This window comes from Macrotis lagotis, chromosome 6 (genome assembly GCF_037893015.1).
Source record: "Macrotis lagotis isolate mMagLag1 chromosome 6, bilby.v1.9.chrom.fasta, whole genome shotgun sequence".
Taxonomy (NCBI): Eukaryota; Metazoa; Chordata; class Mammalia; order Peramelemorphia; family Peramelidae; genus Macrotis; species Macrotis lagotis.
This window is the reverse complement of record NC_133663.1, coordinates 229,750,736-229,770,876: the sequence shown is the minus strand read 5'-3', so window position 1 is coordinate 229,770,876 and position 20,141 is coordinate 229,750,736. Positions and strand designations below refer to the sequence as shown.

Below are 20,141 nucleotides of genomic sequence, written 5' to 3'. Positions count from 1 at the left end.
GTCTTCCTTCTTGTTGTTGTTCAATCATTTTTCAGTCATGTCCAACCCTTCATAACCTCATCAGAGGTTTTCTTAGCAAAGATATGGTTTGCCATTTCTTTCTCCAACTCATTTTATATATCTGCTATAAATCTGCTAACACCTAGCTGCACCAAAATTGTATAGTTCTAATTTCTTTGGGTGACTTTGTTTCTAGTTTACCTAAATAATATCATTCACAGAAGAAAATAAATTTTATTTACTTTTCAAGCTTCCTACTGATTTAAACAAATCTCTCTTTTCATGGTTGAGAGAAGAGTTAAAAAAAATTAGCTTCAGTTCCCCTTTTGATTTCTCCTAAAACAAACTGCAAATTCATTCACTTGGGAACTTCAGTTCCTTAACAGTAAAATCATCTTATTCCCTGTAACTAACACTTTCTTTTCTTTCCTCTTTGTTTATTTTCCACTTTTATGCAAAGATTGTTTTTAACACATTCATCCTTTTGCAAGTTATTGAGATCAATATTTTTCTACCCCATGGCAGCAAACTATCTTATAAAGGTTGTACATGTATAATCGTGTTTAACATATTTCCATATTAATCATCTTGTGAAAGAAGAATTAGAACTAATTTACAAACACCTTCACATCTTTATTCTAAAAACAAATTCATTAAGCTGTTTCAGCATTTATAAAATTTGTAAGTTAACAGTAGAGAATTTTCATTTTAGTCACAAATTTAGTTTCTAATTATATTAAATTGCCATAAATTCCTGCTGATGGGGACCAAAGGTTCTCTTCCTTTTTACAATGAATCTCTTGTCTAACCTTCCAGCTAGATCAGAGAAAGGTAAAGAGAAAAAGAGGCTCTCTTGTGGAGGTTCTAAAAGTTCCTGAGAAAAAATACATCCTTTCTTCTTTAACTGAGCAGTCATAGATAGAAGTTACACAGAAAATTTGATGACAGACACACAGATGTTCTTGCCAGTCAAATGCTTCTATATTATCTTCCATTGAAAGTTTAATCAGAAGTCGGTGCTTACCGCAATACCCCATGAATAAGATCCTCTCACATATAAGGTACACCTAAATTTGGGGGCCCAAAATTTGAAAAAAATGTATTACATAAAATTTTGAACTCAAATTTTATTCATCATGAAATTCAAGGACCTTCTTCTCATAGCTTTCAAGGCATCCTTTGGACAAGTCTGGTATGTGTACATATATGCTTAGTCCATTCTGTTTCACGAACCTGAAGCACTAGTTGTGTCCTCTTTTGGAATCACTCACTTATTTTTCATCAGCAATTGCCTCATGCTGAACCATCTTTGTGGACACAGGAATTCCATTGCTCTTTGCTCTTCAACCTGTCTCTTCAATTCCCTCCAACTCAGGCCATTTGGCTGACTTGCCTCTCATGGCCTTCTTCTGCTGGGTGTTTTCAGTAGGGTTTGTTCTTCCTGTAGACAGTTGTTTTCTCAGTTGGAGGAGGACCAAACTGACATTCAGCAGCATGATTTCCATTCACTTTTGCAAACAGGATCACTTTGAACTTGAATTCAGCACTGGATGAAAATCTTTTCTGAGCCATTTCTGAGCAGAATGTAGCAAAGTGTAACCTATATACTGGTAACAAATGAGAAAAAATGAGTGCAAAGACAACAAGTGCAAAAAAAGCAGGAAATGCTAGTAAAAAAAAAAAAAACTACAACCAACTGTATAAGATGCTCCTAGTTTTTAGACCCCATATTTTTCAAAAAAGGGTGTGTCTTATACATTGGGAAATATTGGTACATTTCCCAAACTCTCAAAACATTTAATCTGACAAATAAGAGTGGACCCTTTAAAGGAGCAGAGAACATGACCCTTTAAACAGTACACAACAAACTAATGATTCATTGATAGGGGTTGTTCAATGGTCAGTCTCAATTTCTTTAATAAACTATAATCAAAAGTGGCAAGTTTAGGCAAGAATAACACATTCTAATAATTAATTAGAAAATAATAAATTTCACACAATTTAATAATACACTTTTTTTTTGGTCATTCTCATTTCCCCGATTCTAAGATGGGAGAAATTTCTCTTAAGGGAGTTCCTTTCAGTTTGCTACTGATGAATTCCATTTTTCCCTTAAGCAACTTCCTTTGTCCTTATTTCCTTAAGGGATGCCTACATTGTAGACCCTACCTGAAGAAGGGATTAATTTACAGAAGGGATGAATTCTCCTACCTATGGAAAAGAATCCACTAACTATAAACAAATTCCCCTTCTTCAGGGCTTACTTTAGCTTGGAAAATTGAGATTGAGACTAAGGGGGAATCTGACCTCTGGAGAAATCCTTGATGGACAACTCCCTCAATATACTCTAGGAATTTCTTTTAAGAGACATTCTCAAGTGCTAGGGGTCACTCTCTTGACTTACTATGTGGCTTGTCAGTTGTCACAAATGGCACTGATTAGGACCGAGGCAATAAAATCTGAGCATATAAATTTATTATAGCAAGGCTAAACAGTTGTACTATATCTATATTGGATCCAAGGCTCCTCAATATGTACAAGAATATCATTTGGCAGTTAATAAAGCCTTTGACTTATACAATCTTGAGTAACATGATTGGCCAGAGTTTTACAAATAGTGTAATTATTTCTGAAACATTCTAGAACCTTTGTGATTATTACAAAAACATATCATGTTGTAATCAGTTTCTATCACCCCCACTTTTCAGATTTGTCTCAACAACTTAATTCCCTATAATCATATAATTTTACAATAAAGCAAGATAAAACTTACAAAATGGGAGACAGTCATAAAATGGAAAGAATCAAGCAATATAAAGTTAGTTTTGGATTCCACAGTTTTGATTGTTGTTTAAACTTGAATGGAGGGGAAAAGAATGAAGTTTTAGTGCCTAATTTGATAAGGGTGATGGTGATGTTTTTGAAAGCTGCTTTAAAGCCATAAAAGTAGCCAGTATTATCTTTTCCAGCCTTGTATAAAAGTAAGAATAGAACAAGATCATAATTTTCTTCAATAAACTGAATGAATGTGAATAATGGGAGAGATAGTCAAAAATCCTTAATATATTCTAACAACTAGTAGCTAAAAGGACATCAGAATTAAATAGATAACAATACAGTTGGCATTAGCCAACTATAGGTTCCTGTTTCATGAGAAACTAAGAGGTCTATAATAGGACAATGAACTTCTTGATTAATTTTCTCAACTTCCCCTGTGCTTTATCTGGATCAATTAATCACTCAGTAAGCATTTATTATGTATTGCCATCTGCCTGATAAGTTTTGTAGTAAGTCTGGGGAATACAAAAAAGATCAAAGACAGTTCTTAAGGAACTCATAGTCTAATGAGAAAGACAACATGAAATTAAATATGTACAAAAAAGTCACAAACAAGAAAATCAGAAATAATCAACAGAGGGAAGGCACTAGAATTAAAGGGCATCAGAAAAGGTTTCAGAGAAGGTGGATTTTTATATAGGTCTTGAAGAAAGCCAGGAAAGTCAGGAGGTAGAAATAAGGAATGTAGTGCCCTTATTCTACTCTTTTCTAGATGCCCTTTAAGCATCAAATACAGCCACTTGGCTATGGCAGAAAATCAAACCCCATCAATATGTTATCACTCGGCAAAATTCTCTCCAATGCGATTTTATTTAAAAATCCATTTATGTTTTTTAAAAAGCTTTACTAAGAATTCTATATCTAGAATGACAACTATCTAATATATATATATTTGTAATGTATATTGTATTTGTAATATGAATATAATATTTGAATGTGAAGTTATAAGGAAGTTTAATTGTTTATGTCAACAAATATTTATTAGATACCTACCCTATGAAAGATACTCTTTTAGGCATTGAGTTGTCATTCAAGTCTACTTTTATAAACATTTTTTATAAGTGTCTTTTTTTCCTTTTTTCCCATTTATTTATTTATTCTTATTTTGTACAAATGTTTTTTTTATACATTACTAAAATATTCTTGTTTAAAAGTACACATAATACCCCCTTCCCCCAAAAAATGTAGACCCTCATGAGCGATAAAGTAAAGGGGAGAGAAAAAAATTAAAATCAAAATTAAAATAAATAATAAGAATAATTGTAGGTATGGCTAGGTGGGGCAGTGAACAGAACACCAGCCCTGGAGCCAGGAGCACCAGAGCCCAAATCTGGCCCCAGACACCCAACAATCACCCAGCTGTGTGACCCCGTGCAAGCTACCCCAACACCATTGCCCTGAAAAAAAAGGGACCCAAAATAAAACAAAACAGTAATGATAATAGTAGGGGTGGCCAGGTGGCGGACAGAGCACTGGCCCTTGAGCCATGAGCACCCAGGTCCAAATCCAGCCTCAGACACCCAACAATCACCCAGCTGTGTGGCCCCAGGCAGACCACCCAGCCCCATTTGCCCTGCAACTCCCCCCAAAATAATAATAATAAAAAATGTGCTTCAGTCTGTGTTCCAACACCACCAGCTCTGTTGCAGGTGGATCACATTCTTTTTTTTTTGCAAGGCAAATGGGGTTAAGTGGCTTGCCCAAGGCCACACAGCTAGGTAATTATTAAGTGTCTGAGGCTGGATTTGAACCCAGGTACTCCTGACTCCAAGGCCAGTGCTTTATCCACTACACCACCTAGCTGCCCCTCCACTACACCACCCAGCTGCCCCTCCACTACACCACCTACCTGCCCCTGGATCACATTCTTTATAAGTCCATCACAAAAGTTACTTCCATATTTTTCCACCGTTGCCATTGCTGATTGCAACTCCCTCCATTCATACTTCTCCACTACCATGTACTATATTTTCTCTCTCCTTTCACTCTGTCTCTGCTGTAGGGTAGTTGAGTGGCACAGCAGACACATCCCCGGCCCTGGGGTCAAGAGACCTGGAGCCCCCATACCACCCCTTAGGCCCAGCATCCAGCCCTATGGTCCCAGACAGGCCATACAATCCCAGCACCTTGCAAGAAGTAAAAAAGAAAATGTGTTATATTTGACCACTCTCCCCCCCATATTCCATCCTCTCCTCCATCACTCACACCCCCCCCTTCTCCCATCCCCCTTCTCTCCTTCTTACTCCAGATGTCTATACCCCATTGAATGTATATATGCTGTTTCCTCTCCTAGCCACCTCTAATGACAGCAAAGATTCCCTCATTCCCCCTTGCCTTCCCCCTTTCGTATCTTTGCAATAACTCATTGTAATAAAGAAAAATCTTATTACATGAAATATCTTAGCCTATTCCTCCTCTCCTTTTTCTTTCTCCCATTACATTTCCCTTTTTTCTATTGACTCCATTTTTACACCACAATATATCTTCAAATTCATCTTTCTCCTGTGCTTCATCTATAAAAGCTCCTTCTACCTGCTCTATTAAATGAGAAGCTTCATTTTTCTATGTAGGAATACATGTAGTTCATGTAGTTTCTATGTAGGAATACATGTAGTTCATCATCATTAAGTTCCTCATATTTTCCCCTTCTCTTCCACTCTCTATGCTTCCCTTTTTTTTCTTCTCTACACAATTTATTGTTACAAGGGAGTTGTGGGGGACAAGGGGCTCATAAGGGAGTAACTTCCCCTCTACTATAATGTGGTCAGAGCCCCCCAAGACACTTACCCTGCTCCCTGGAAAGTTCTGCCCAACCCTCATGCCAAGTCTGAAGCAGTTCAGCCCTGATCTGCCCCTCCATCTCACTCCATTAGAAACTGAGAACTATATAGTTAATGCAGCCAAGCAGCCCCAGCTTCCTCCCTACTCCTGCTCCCGGCTCCAGCTTACACATTCACTCACACTCACCACCTCCCACTTCTATTTCTTCTCTATCCTCTGGGCATCTCCATTACAATCATAGGGTGTTCAATGACCTGAATACCCAATAAGCTTCCTAAACACTCATACTATCACTCACACACCTATCCCTATTGGGAGAATAAGGATTAATCAGAATCAGCATTAGCAACTCCATCTTCAGTGGGTCCCTCAGATGCCCTTATTACAGTGCATCCTGGGATAGAAAAAAAATCTGAGCAGGGTTGCAGTAACCCCTCTTCCCTCATCTGAAGGTTCCTGGATCAAGGAATAGCATGTCTTTTCCACATCTTCCTCCAAAATAAGGAGACAATCCAGGAATGAAGTCAGGGGTCTGGGTCCCTAAGAGACATTAGGATCTCTCTCCCAGGGTTTGGGGGGGGGTAACAAATTAGAGATCAAGGTTAGGGTAGAAATCAAATAGTCAAAGTCATCTCCCTGCAGAATCTGTCCCACTGCTCTCCCTTGTTTTCTCTCTGGCCTATCACCCTTATATTCCCTCTGGGTTAGAGCTGGGAGTCTGGGGGGAGGTGAGGACCAGGTCCTTCAAAAGGAGAGAGAAGGATGCTCAACAAGAGACCTCCATAGTATGTCCTGGAGATCCTGAAGGAACAGCCCCAGTCCCCTCACTGCTCCAAGAGGCGGTTCAAGATTGGCCACTGTCCATCAACCCTTTACTGGTCAGGGAGGCAGTTCGGGATCGGGATAACCGGGTCATACAGGAAGATGCCATGTAGCCCATGCCTTGAACAAAATACTTGAAAGCTTCAGACAGCTTTCTTGGCTGGGTCAACTGGGGCTGACCTCCAGAATCTGTCATCTTGAGGAAAGAGGTCTTAGTTGGATCCAGCTTTGAATTACACTCTACCACAACATCTTCATAGGGTGCCTGCTCTCCCACCACAAGCATCACAGGGCACTTGAGGGTTGTATCACCCCTACGATCAAAGTGTAGGTCTAGACGGTTGTTGTAGCTGTTCTAGAAGAGCTTAATGTTTTCAATGTTAGGGGCATGCATAATGGTATCTCGATATTGTTTCACCATCTCTGAGTGACTAGACAGCTCCTCCTGACTGAAGAGGTGCTCAAGAATCATATCAGGGATAGAGGAGGTGAGGCCAGTCAGCTTGTGGGCAGCCCAGTCCATCCAGCCCTTCGCACTGCAATCAATGTTGATGAGAACAAGGCCTTCCACTAGGTCTGGGTTTGAAAGAGCAAATCGAGACAGGATATAGGCTCCAGCTCCAACCCCAATTCCAATTATGGTAGAGAAGTTTAAGTACTGCAGGATAGTAGGGATCATGTCTGCAAGCTGGTCCAAAGATGGATACTGGTACCCCAAAGGGAATACAGGTGCTCCCTCCTCCATTCCAGGGGCCCCCACATGAACTCAAACAAAGTTTTTGATAATTTCCTGCATGTCTCCAAAGTCAAACAGGGGCTTGAAGCAAGTCTTATAATTGAGTCCTACATCATGGTAGGTGAATATTGCTGGACGCTTGGGTTTGGGAGTGCCATAGACAGTGAAAGTGATGGAGCCATAGGGAGTCTCCACAGAATGAGTCTTAGCAACTTCAAGAGTCTGTCCTGGTAGCAATGGCTTTTCCTCAGTAATATGCACCTCTTGTAACTCCGCCATGGTGGCTGGATTCTTATTGGTTGAATGAAGTGGGGGGTTAAAGGTGACCTAGGTTCTCACTCTTCTGAGTCCAGGGGTCTCTGCTCTCTGGGTCCCATGGTAGCCTACTCTGCTCCCAAGTGAGTAGTTGGAAAACAAGTGGGGTGGGGCGGGGAGTGCCAAGAGTTGCTATAAATAGAGCAGGGGGTGGGGGGGCAGAGAACAGTGAGGGGGAGCCAGGGACTGGCCAACGCGGACTCCTGGGTCACCTCTATGCTTCCCTTGAGTCCTGTGTTTGAAGATTAAACCTTGTGTTCAGTTCTGGCCATTCCAACAGGAACATTTGAAGTTCCCCTGGTTCATTGAAAGTCCATCTTTTTCCCTGGAAGAGGACATTCAGCCTTACTGGGTAGTTGATTCTTGGTTGCATTCTAAGCTCTTTTGTCTTCCAGAATATTATATTCCAAGCCCTACGAGCTTTTAATGTAGTTGCTGCTAAGTCCTGTGTGATCCTGACTGTAGCTCTACGATATTTGAATTGTGCTCTTCTGGCTGCTTGTAATATTTTCTCTTTGACTTGGGAGCTCTGGAACTTGGCTATAATATTCCTGGGGGGTTGGGTTTTTTTGGATCTCTTTCTCAGGGAGATTGGTGGATTCTCTCAATTTCAATTTTGCCCTCTGCTTCTAGGAAATCTGGGCAATTTTCTGTAGTAATTCTTTGAAAAAAATGTCAAGGCTCTTTTCCTGATCATGACTTTCAGGTATTCCAATAATTTTTAAATTATCTTTCCTAAGTCTGTTTTCCATATCAGTTGTTTTTTCAATGAGATGTTTCACATTTTCTTTTAATTTTTTATTCTTTTGGTTTTGAAGTATTGTGTCCTGATTTCTCATAAAATCAGCAACCTCCTTCAGTTCCATTCTTTGTCTGAAGGATTTGTTCTCCTCAGAGAGCTTTCTTATCTCCTTTTCCATCTGGCCAATTCTGCTTTTTAAAGCATTCTTCTCCTCAATAACTTTTTGAACTGTTTTATCCATTTGACTTATGCTGGTTTTTAACCTGTTATTTTCTTCAGCATTTTTCTAAATCTCCTTGACTAAACTGCTGACTTCATTATCATGTTTTTCCTGCATCTCTCTCATTTTTTCCCCCAATTTTCTTCTATCTCCCTCACTTGATTTTCAAAGTTTTTTTTAAAGCTCTATCATAGCCTGAGCCCAATTTCTGTTTTTCTTGGAGTCTTTAGATGCAGGAGCTTGTACTTCCTCATCTTCAGATTGAGTGTTTTGATACTTCTTGGGATCACAGGCAAAGTATTTCTCAATGGTGTTTCTCTTTTTTCTCTGCTTACTCATTTCTCCAGCCTGTGCCTGGTTTTTCTGAGATTTTGAATATTATTGGGATACCCTCCACAAGGATCTCCATGTGTGAGGCTCTGTCTTCCCTCCTGGTCTGTGAATGACCATAAGCACACCCCTCTGCCACTGGGCTGAGGTGGGGGGGGCCTGCTGTTCTATGGGGGGCCTAGACTGCAATCAGGATCTGAATGTGGTCAGAACCTCAGTGTCCTGTTCAGGGACAGAGGACAGAGCTCAGCAGTCTCTCTCCACTCCTCTCCCTAGGCTCAGCACTCATGCCCTGGGGGCTCCTGCTCTCCCCCCCCTTCTTCTGGTTCCTGGATCTGGGCTGCCCATGGCCACGCTGCTCGCTGTGTTCTCCAAGGGCTGGGCTTCATGTGCTCACTCTGGCAAAGGTACCCCTGCTGATACCCCAAGTTGTGCCATTTCCCCCCAGGGGTGTAGGTCAGGAAACTACCCCCCCTGCTGTGATCCTGGGCTCCCAGTGCCCTGGGGCTGCCTCTGGGGGGATGAAGTTCCTTCGTTCTAGCAGGCCAACCCCATGGAGTGAAGCCTTTCCACTCTTTTCCAGGTTACCTTGGATTGGAGAACTGCCTCACTGCATCCCTCTGTCAATTATGTCTGGAAAATTTAGTTAGGTTCCTTAGTTTATAAGTTTTGAGTGAGAACATCTAAGAGACAATCCTCTCCTGTCGCCATCTTGGCTCTGCTCCCTATAAGTGTCTTTTAACAGAAAACAAACATAATTTAAACTTTAATTTTCACAGTTTTCTGGAATGTGTCTGTTAAATAAATCAGTTAGGTGGAAATTATGTTTTTTCCTTTGATTGGCCAAATCTTAGTACACTTAAATTGTCTTCTAGAAATATAGCTCACTACAAATCTGCCTAAGGTCAATTTTATTATTTTTAGGAAGGTAAGGCAGGAAAACTGATAGACAACTGCCCTTTTATTAGCACAGGAAGATACTACTACTACTACTACTACTACTACTACTACTACTACTACTACAGGTTGTCAAGAAAAGTTCCTTTTTCTTCCCTATTCTGTCTTATTTCCTAGACAAAAATGGAGAAAATAATAGCACCTTCCCCCCATGTTTTGAGAATCAGTATATAGTGGGCACTATTATTATTAATTATCATTAATTCTATTATTATTTTATTTTTATATTTTTGTTTCTATTCAGAAAACAACCTGCTCTTAAGCAAGTAGCTGCTAAATCAAACTAATTATTTCTCTTTATCTTAAGGTGTTTCTTTAAAAGACCCACAAATGATAGGGTTTCAAAGTGGGCAGGTCCTAGAGGTCATCAACAAAATTTCAAGTTAATTCAGTTTTTCAGATTCTAAAATGTCACCCCCATCAAACCTAAATTTCATGGTTTTGGGCATCAATGGGAACCTTCTCACAACCACATAATCCCATGCTGTTTGGAAAGAGACTTCCAACAAGAAATCAAAGAACTGATTAGGTTTTTTTGTTCTGTTTGAATTTTTTAAATTAACAAAAATCCTGATCTCCCTTCTACCCCCCCCCATACACACATATTTTAAAAGAAAGAAAAGCAAAACTTTTATTTTTCTTCCATTTTTATTTTTTCCTCTTCAGGTAATCATGATTCTCCATTCCTTAAGTTTCACCTGCTTGAGCCTTCTGGTTGTTTGCAGTCCAGAACTCTTCAATCACAAAGTTAATCCTAGGGGCTATCCCTGCAATATCAAAAAGAACTCTACGGTTTTTGCTGATTGCCAAGCTTGTAGACTTCGAGAAGTTCCAAAAGGGCTGGAGCATAATGTGACAGAAATAGATCTTTCTTTTAATTTCATCATGAATATAACAAGTGAGTCATTTGCAGAATTGGTTGGTCTTACTAAGATAAACTTAAACAGCAATGCAAATTCCCAGGAGAATAGGAATGTTGATGCCAATAAAAGGGGCATGAAAATTGCAGATGGAGCTTTCTTTAACTTGACAAATTTAAAGGAACTACAACTAGAAGACAACCAGTTAGGGAAGATACCTGTTCATTTGCCACCCTCCTTAACAACACTCAGCCTTATACTAAATAACATTTACAACATAACCAAAAACAGCACTTCTGAGCTTACTCAGTTGAAAAGCCTCTATTTAGGTTGGAACTGTTTTTATGGCAATGAATGTATTAAAAAAGTTTTCATAGAAGATGGGGCCTTTGAAGATTTTGCCAATTTGACTGTGCTGTCATTATCTTTCAATAACCTTTCTCATGTGCCCACCAAGCTTCCTCCTTCTCTCAAGGAACTTTATCTCAGCAATAACAACATCAAAAACATCAGTCAATATGATTTTAAAGGTCTGGAAAATTTAAGGGTTCTGGATCTTAGTGGGAACTGTCCAAGGTGTTTCAATGCCCCATTCCCATGTAAACCTTGTGAAAATGGTGCTTCAATCTATATACATGATGATGCTTTTCAGAATCTGACTCAAATAACGCATTTGAATCTCTCTAGCACTTCTCTAAGTAAAATATCTGCTTCCTGGTTCAGCAATATGAAAAATTTAACAGTGTTACTTCTTGAATTCAATTACTTGGTACAAGAAATAGCTAGTGGGGACTTTTGGACAAAATTGCCCAAATTAAAAATTCTTGATTTATCTTACAACTATCTAAAAAATTGTTATCCACACTATATTATTATTTCTGATAACTTCTCCAAACTTGTCTCTCTCAAGGTAATTCACCTTAGAGGTTATGTGTTCCAGGAACTCAAGAAAGAACATTTTCAACCTCTAAAAAATCTTCCAAACCTACAGATTATCAATTTGGGTATCAACTTTATCAATCATATTAATTTCACAGTATTTGAAGAGTTTAGAAATTTGAGTGTGATTTATTTGTCAGAAAACAGAATATCACCCCAAGTAACTAATAGCTTGGGTAAAAATAGTAACTCTCTGTCATTCTCTCATCATCTAATTCATCCACGTTCAATAGAGACTGATAATGAACCATTACTTCATGCTATGATAGATCCACATGAAAACTTTTACCATTATACTAATCCTTTAATGAAGCGAGAGTGTACCTCTTATGGAAAAGCCCTAGATCTCAGTTTAAATAATATTTTTTTTGTCAACCACAACCTATTTGAAGGTCTCCATGATGTAGTCTGTCTGAATTTATCTTCCAATGGTAATGCACAAGTTTTAAATGGCAGTGAATTTTCATCTATAAATCACATCAAATATTTGGACTTGTCTCACAATAAGCTGGACTTTGATGATGATGGGGCTTTTCAAGAATTAAAGGAGTTGGAGATATTAGACCTCAGTCATAATGAACATTACTTCCGAATAGCAGGGGTAACCCATCGTCTGGGATTTATTCAAAATTTAACCCAACTAAAAGTTTTAAATTTAAGCCAGAATGATATATTCACCTTAACTGAGAATCAATTGATTAGCAAATCTCTGGAGGAATTGGTTTTCAAAGGCAACCGCCTGGACATATTGTGGATGAAGGAAGATAAAAGATACATTGCAATTTTTCAAAAACTATACAACTTGACCCGACTTGACCTATCCAACAACAGGCTTCATATGATCCCAACTGAGGCATTCCTTAATCTACCTCTCAGCCTTGAGGAGCTGAGGCTAAACAATAATCACCTGAATGACTTTAATTGGACATCACTCCAAAATTTTCACTCCCTCAGACTGCTTGATCTACAATCTAATTCACTATCTACTATAAGTCTTGCTATATCTCATTCTTCAGTACAGATTCTGTTACTGGGGAAAAACAGAATTTCATGGCTCCCTGATGACTTACTTTCTAACGCTAAGGGACTTTACCAACTTGACTTAAGTTATAATCACATAAAAATGATCAAGAAGTCGACATTTCAAATGAAGGTCTCAAATCATCTTAAGATTTTAAACTTAAGAGGGAATCCCTTTGATTGTACCTGTGAAATTGGGGATTTTCGTAAATGGATGGATGAAAACCTTAATGTCACGATTCCTAGATTGGTAGATGTCACTTGTTCCACTCCTGGATACCAAACAGGTAGAAGTATTATGGAACTGGAGTTAAGGACCTGTGTTTCAGATCTTATTGCTGCAATCTTTTTTTCCTTTTCACTCCTTATTACAGTGACCACTATGGTCATGACTACTTTTCATCATTTGTTCTATTGGGACATTTGGTACATTTACCACTTGTGCTCAGCAAAAATAAAAGGTTATAAGTCAATTTCCACGTCTCAAACATTTTATGATGCTTTTGTTGCTTATGATACCAAAGATGCTTATGTTACTGACTGGGTAATAAATGAACTCCGAATTCAATTGGAGGAAAATGAAGAAAAGAAGGTTCTTCTTTGTCTAGAAGAGAGGGATTGGGACCCTGGAATACCTATTATTGACAATCTTATGCAGAGCATTAACCAAAGCAAGAAGACAATATTTGTCTTAACCAAAAAATATGCAAAAAATTGGAATTTTAAAACTGCTTTTTACTTAGCCTTGCAGAGGCTTATGGATGACAATATGGATGTGATCATTTTTATCCTCCTGGAGCCAGTGCTACAACATTCTCAATATCTGAGATTGAGGAGGCGGATTTGTAAAAGCTCTGTTCTTAAGTGGCCTGATAATCCAAAGGCTGAAGACTTGTTCTGGCAAAGTCTTAAAAATGTGGTCTTAACAGATAATGATACACGATACAACAATTTGTATGTCAAATTCATTAAATAACAATAAAGAATGGACCTACTCCAAAGGGAAGGCAGAGGAAATAGTTGTTTATCTTTCTGGTATGGTTTTATAACATAGTTGAAGACATTTGTTTTAGAAATGAGTGTTTCATGTATTTTCTGTAAAATCACCATTGCAATTTATCAATGAATATACAATATGATAGGATCAGGATTTCCTTATTTCCCTACAAGAATATTTATTTTGTTATCACTGGGGCAACAGAACTGTCTCTGAGATCTATTTGACCCTTGTCTTTTTTTGACACATCTTCCTGATCACATTACTTACTTAGTAGATGTATGAAGTTGTATGAAGACCATATGAATCATCACTTTGCCCTGATGTACAGATGCATTTCTATTTGGAGTCAAATGGGGATGCATCTATATAAGGAAAATGTCACTGTATCTTTTTTTTTTTTTTTGCATAACATTGCCATTTATTAGGGCAAAGTAAAACTCCTTTTGTTAATTCTGCAATGATTGACAAGTGTCTCATTCCTTCTCAACACTGAACCTGAACTAAGAGAATGCTTGCATCACATATGTCCCTAGCTTTTGACATGGTTGGTAATTGGATTGAAATACAATATAGCCGCTTGGCTATATGGTTGAGTTGGGAGAAGGGTGGAATGATCAGATGGTACCTTATGGCACCAGGTCACAAGAATACACAAGTAAAGAGGACTGACAGGCTGCAGACATGAAACAGGTCTCTGACACAGAAGATCTAGTTCCTGTTGAAAACAGTCATCAGATAGAGGAATGAGAGTAAAAGTGAGAAAGAAATTTGGGAACTTTAACCAATATTAAAAAAAGCCCTAGGATTATTTTATTATTGCATCCAAGAGGAAAGATTTCCCTGCTCTAAGAGAAGAGGGAATGTGTAGGTCTTCTCATAAGGTGCTAGGATAATTCCATGAGAAGTTCAAACAGAAGCGTAATGAGTCACTGAAGTTATGTCTCTTGGGGATATGGTTAATGGAGTCAAAGTAGACACGTTGTTATCAGATTTCCATAGCTGGGGACTCACTATTACAGAATCACATGTTGTTGTTTGTTCTTCATTTTTTTTTTTTGATTCTGCAAGGCAATGGGGTTAAGTGACTTGCCTAAGGTCACACAGCTACAAAATGTCAAATGACTGAACCTGGATTTGAACTCGGGTCCTCCTGACATTGGGGCCAGTGCTTTAATCTTTGTGTTGTCTAGCTGCCCTAATTTCTTTGAATCTCCAGAGAAAAGACTTTTTTATCCCATTCTCAGGTGGCTAAGACATAAAGTTACCCTCACCTGTCCCATTTTAGTCTGGGGATCTGCAAGGGAAGAGTTGAAGTTCCTAAAGGAAATGGGTTGGAAAGTTTGAATTTATGTAGATTCATTCCCAGAGACTGCCACACCCTATGACCAACCTGACTCAAGGTTAATTAGTTTCTGCTTTCTGAGTAGAAATTCCCCAGAAAGCTTATGATTTTTAGCTCAGCATGTAACTATGTAAGTCAGGCTGATCAATTCGTGATCTTTGTGTAGGAGGGGAGCAGCTAGGTGTCTCAGTGGACATAGTGCCAGGCCTGGAGTCAGGAAGACATAACCTCCGGAGTTCAAATCTAGCGTCAAGCACTAGCTGTGTGCCTCTGGGCAAGTCACTTGATTTTACCTCATCTGTATAATGAACTGGAGAATGAAATGGCAAACCATTCCAGTATCTTTACCAAGAAAACCCCAAGTAGGGTCACAAAGACACACAACTGAAATGACTAAATAACCACAGTAACAACAGAGTCATGGCTTGGGACGATATTAGACACTATGGTTGCCCCACTACGCAAGTGGAAGATAATGACATTGTCTCCCCAAGGCAGCTCTGTGTGTGACTCCTAAATCATGGTATTGAGAAGAAAGCAATCAGTGACCAGTCCATGGGGATGCTATAAAATTATACAGGGAATTAGGAAGCCATCAGCCCCCATCTAAGTCTGAGGCATGTGCTGAATTCTATAGCCCATCTGATTTATTCAGGGGAGATGCTACAAAGGGCAGATCTTGGAGGGAAGGGAAAGGGTTCTTTCAGCAACCTTTATGCATGCTACTGTGGGTAGGACTAAACTGAAACCAATAGATTTACCTCAACTATTCCACGTAATTAATAGCAAACAATATTGGTGAAGTGAAAGATATTTCTTCTTTAGTGATGGAGATGAAAGAAGTCGGAGTAGTATTTTGTTATACCAGATCCTCTTGCAAAAACCCTTGGTTCTTATGAAGAAAGCAAATGGCACCTGCCAGCTTATGCCTGGGAAGAAGTTCAATATCTTTACCATCCTTTCACAGGACAACCTGAACTCCAGAGGCTTTAGATCAGATGGTAACCCAAATGAGGGACAGGGTAGGAAATCAATCCTAAGAAAATCCAGGATGCAAGATGCTTAGCCAAGTTTTGGGGAATAACATGAGTTGGGAAAAAGTCAAAGGCATAGTTGAGAATAAGCACCGACACTTGTTTCCCTATGATCTATGAAGTAGAGACTAATTGGACACTTCAGGTTTGACCACCCCTCCCCCTGCCCTAGGTATCCTGATGGCCCCTCCGCATTCATTATTGAGTAATGTATATGTCTACTCCTTTCAAGTAAACCCAGAAGAGGTTGGGGGGGGGGGTTTAGGTTTTTTTTTTTTTTTGCAAGGAAAATGGGGTTAAAGTAGCTTGCCCAAGGCCACACAGCTAGGTAATTATTAAGTGTCTGAGGCCAGATTTGAACACAGGTACTCCTGACTCCAGGGCCGGTGCTTTATCCACTACACCACCTAGCCCCCCCGAGGTTACAGTTTTGAAAGCTCTACCCTTGGATTTTGAACTGCCTCTACAATCCCCAAAAGCCTGTTTTCCTGGAGGACTCTCTCTCTCTCTGTCTCTGTCTCTGTCTCTGTCTCTGTCTCTGTCTCTGTCTCTGTCTCTCTCTCTCTCTCTCTCTCTCTCTCTTTCCTTAAAGACCAAGCTTGAGGAACCTAAAATACGCAATTTAATCTTATGAAGTTCCAAGTTCCCTAGAAATCTCTCACTCTACTACTTTTGAAAAGTACTTGCTTACCTGTTAATAAAGTCTAGTTTCAGGGAGGCTAGGTGTCGCAGTGGATAGAGCACCAGCCCTGGAGTCAGAAGTACCTGAGTTCAAATCTGACCTCAAGACACTTAATAATTACCTAGCTGTGTGGCCTTGCCCACTTAACCCATAGCCTTTCAAAAATCTAAAAAAAATAAAAATAAAAAATAAAGTCTAGTTTCGACTAAATCAATGATTTAGGGTCATACAATCACCCTTTATTTAAGTTACCTATTATGCGTTGGGTAATGCAAGGACACCCTCTATCAAGGTGGATCAAGTACAGGAGATTTCTATGGCTTCGAAACCCGATATGGAGTTAGGTCATATTTGAACTCGGGACCTCCTGACTCCAGACCCAGATCTCTATCCACCAAGCCACCTTTCTGCAAATAGAAGCTAAAATCATCATTTCCTGGGTCCCTAGTATGTTAGACATTTGTTCATGGGGATTTCATTAAAATAGGAAAATACTAGCTTGGAAAATGAATGTGCATACCAAGAAACCCATCGACAATAAACAAATATTAGGGTGAGAAGAAATAGGAACTGCCAGACGATCCTGATCACTACTTCTATCCTACTGTGTTATATAAATGTGTGTATGGATGGGTGGATATGTATATGAAGGCGCATCACATTAGCCTATAATCCAGTCAATGGAAATGTTGCAAAAGTGAAAATACTTTCAGCTGATAACTAGAGAAGTCTAGTCAAGAGTAGGTGATACCTAAAATGAACCTTGGAAGAAGATAAGGATTCTGAAAAGAAAAATGCTATGATAGTTGTGGAAGAAATGAAGGCTGAATCAGACAACTTACCACCAACCTTGATGTTTTCTTCTCTTGTCCAATATACTTACTTTTATCTAAGGGATCAAATGTCACTAGAGTGTATATGGTTACTCCGAAGAAAATAAATTTTACCACTAGGGTGCAGTATTTCCACACAAATATATTCAATGACACACTTGCTATTAAACACAAATAGCTGTACCTTTTTCCTGAAGAGGTTTCTGAAATCTGGTAACTTGAATGCTAATATTTTTCTAAAGGTCTGACTGTTAAATTCATTTCCTCAGAATGTAACACTGCTCAGCGATTTTCCATTGATATATGAAAATAACTTTCATGCCAATAACGACTAAAATATCCATAGCTTTAGATTCATCTAGTCCAACCTCTTTGTTTCACAGAGGAAGAGACCCGAGGGTCAAGGAAGTTAAGCAATTTACCTGAATTGTAAGTGCCAAAGGCAGGATTCAAACCAAGGTCCTTTGGCTATATTCTCTCCTTTGTTCTACCCTGTAGATGCTTTGGAATTCTCTGAGCACTGATAATTATTCTATTCTCCATTGTATTAGCATTCTTTGGGTTATCTTGCCTATGGGATTTGTCTCATTCAACTTTTATAATGCTCTGGTTGGACATGAAGGGTCCACCTTCTACCAAAGTAAGATGTATGTATTATGTGTGCAATCAGTTAAGAACTGGTGATAAAAATACAAGCAAAAAGAAAGACAGTTCTTGCCCTTCAAGAAGCCTACAATCTAACAAGGAAAATAACACACAAAAACTGAAGAGGTAGAAAATGAGAGAGAATGGGGGGGGGGTGTGCTCCGGGGTGTGAGAAAGCTCCAGGAGCTTAAGGAAAGATCCAGGGTGAGAAGAAAACTGAAAAATACAGTGAAGTGTTGAGAGTCAGAAACAGGACCCAGAGAGGAAAGGATCAGGTTCTGAGAGGAACTTGACAATGGGAGAAGGAGATGGGACAGGGTGAGGTATGTTCTACAGGTGCCAGGATGAGAGAAGTTCCAGAATGAGAAGGAAAGTGAGTCATGGTGGTAAAACCCTGAGAATCAGTTAGAGTCAAGAGGGGAATAAAAGATCACCAAACTGTTAGAAACAGCATCTTTGACAAAATACAACCTATGTATACAGAGAACATGAAGCTATAGGAAAGAAAGTCATAGTTTCTAATCCTTAGTTTTATGGATAAGAACTAGACCACATTCTGTGTATATGAAAATAACCAATAAATTTTCTGACAAAGGAAATTATTGTGATTATCAACCAACAGTATTTATCTTTGAAGCATAATTGGTTTTTTGTTTTTGTGGGGTTTTTTTAGTTTTTGCAAGGCAATGGGGTTAAGTGGCTTGCCCAAGGCCACACAGCTAGGTAATTAATTATTAAGTGTCTGAGATCGGATTTGAACTCAGGTACTCCTGACTGCAGGACCAGTGTTTTGTCCACTGTGCCACCTAGCCACCCTGTTTTTGCCATTGTTAAGTGAGAAGTAGGTGGCCTATTTGGAAATAGGACCAAAAGTACCCCACAGAAGATAGCTATTTGAAGGCCATCCTCAAGTTGCCAGTTACCGCCCCCCCCCCCCCAACCTCCAGCTTAGAATTTGGGTTTCGCTCTGATAGTCTGGATTCCATTTGTGAACATTTCCTTTATCCTGCCCAGACTCAGACCTGCCATGCTATTTCTCTGCCATCTTCATGCCATACTAGGTACCCTTTCCCCTCCATCATCTTCCAACTCTAGCTCTGAGAACAATAACTGCCATTTTTGGAAATGACCCACCAGTTGTCTTTTGACCAATAACATCTTCCTGCTATCTCATCCAAAATGACACTGCTCTCCTCACATCTGTTAGGATGCAAGCTTCAGCTTACTAATATCCCTGATGTTTACAGCAGTGTCTGGTCAAGAGAAATGTTCAGAAATGTTTTTTCATACTTTCGATGTTTGTTGCTGTTCAGTCATGTCAGTTGTGTCCAACTCTTCATGACTCCATTTGGTGTTTTCTTGGCAAAGATACTGGATTGGTTTGCCATTTCTGTCTCCAGCTCACTTTACAGATGAGGAAACTGAGGCAAACAGAGTTAAGTGATTTGCCCAGGGTCACACAGCTATTTAGAGTCTGAGGCCAGATTTGAATTCAGGGAGATTATACCTCTGATGCTTACTAACCTGTGACTTTTAGCAAGTCTCTGAGTCTCCATTTACTTATCTGTAAAATGAGTTTAAATTAGATTTACTATGAATATGAGCAGACCATAAACTAATCTTTCTTAATATATTATTATTGGTATGACCCAGGAGGAGACATGAAATTCATGTGAGCAGTCAAGGGCATTTCATATCTTGTGAAAGTAACAGTCTAGTCAGAATTTCTTAGTGAGCAGCAATGAGAACTTTTATATTTTGTACAGAGACATCATCAGCATTACCACATCTTAATAACTTTCTGTAGATGTTAAAATTGTTGTTCTCTTCCATAATATCTTTCACTGCCTTGCATTTTTAGTGTTACAAACTGTCCCTCCTGTGGTATTTTTCAACTCCCAACAGATGACATTTTCCCCTTTTATAGGGGATCATTAATTTTTAGAATTCCCAGCTGTCTATGTCAGAGTTCTGGTTACTTATAGTTCTGAAACCTCTTTTTGTACCTTGGTTCCCAGAATGCTGGGCTTCACACACAGGAATGA

At 39.2% G+C, this 20,141-nt stretch overlaps 1 protein-coding gene and 1 pseudogene across 2 annotated transcripts in view; one reads left to right on the top strand and one right to left on the bottom strand.

Annotated features, from left to right (window-relative positions):
• TLR8 (toll like receptor 8) overlaps positions 1-19,888 on the top strand; it is a 29,285-nt gene extending 9,397 nt beyond the window's left edge. The window contains exons 2-3 of one of the 2 annotated variants that reach the window (XM_074192445.1): positions 9,061-9,191; positions 10,408-19,888. In XM_074192445.1, coding sequence (XP_074048546.1) covers positions 9,072-9,191; positions 10,408-13,536 — 3,249 coding nt within the window. In that variant the 5' untranslated portion in view covers positions 9,061-9,071 and the 3' untranslated portion in view covers positions 13,537-19,888. The remainder of the gene's footprint in view (positions 1-9,060; positions 9,192-10,407) is intronic. The other variant, XM_074192446.1, reaches the window with a different exon arrangement.
• LOC141492062 (protein NDRG2 pseudogene) lies at positions 6,224-7,546 on the bottom strand (annotated as a pseudogene).
• Positions 19,889-20,141: the final 253 nt, after the last annotated feature.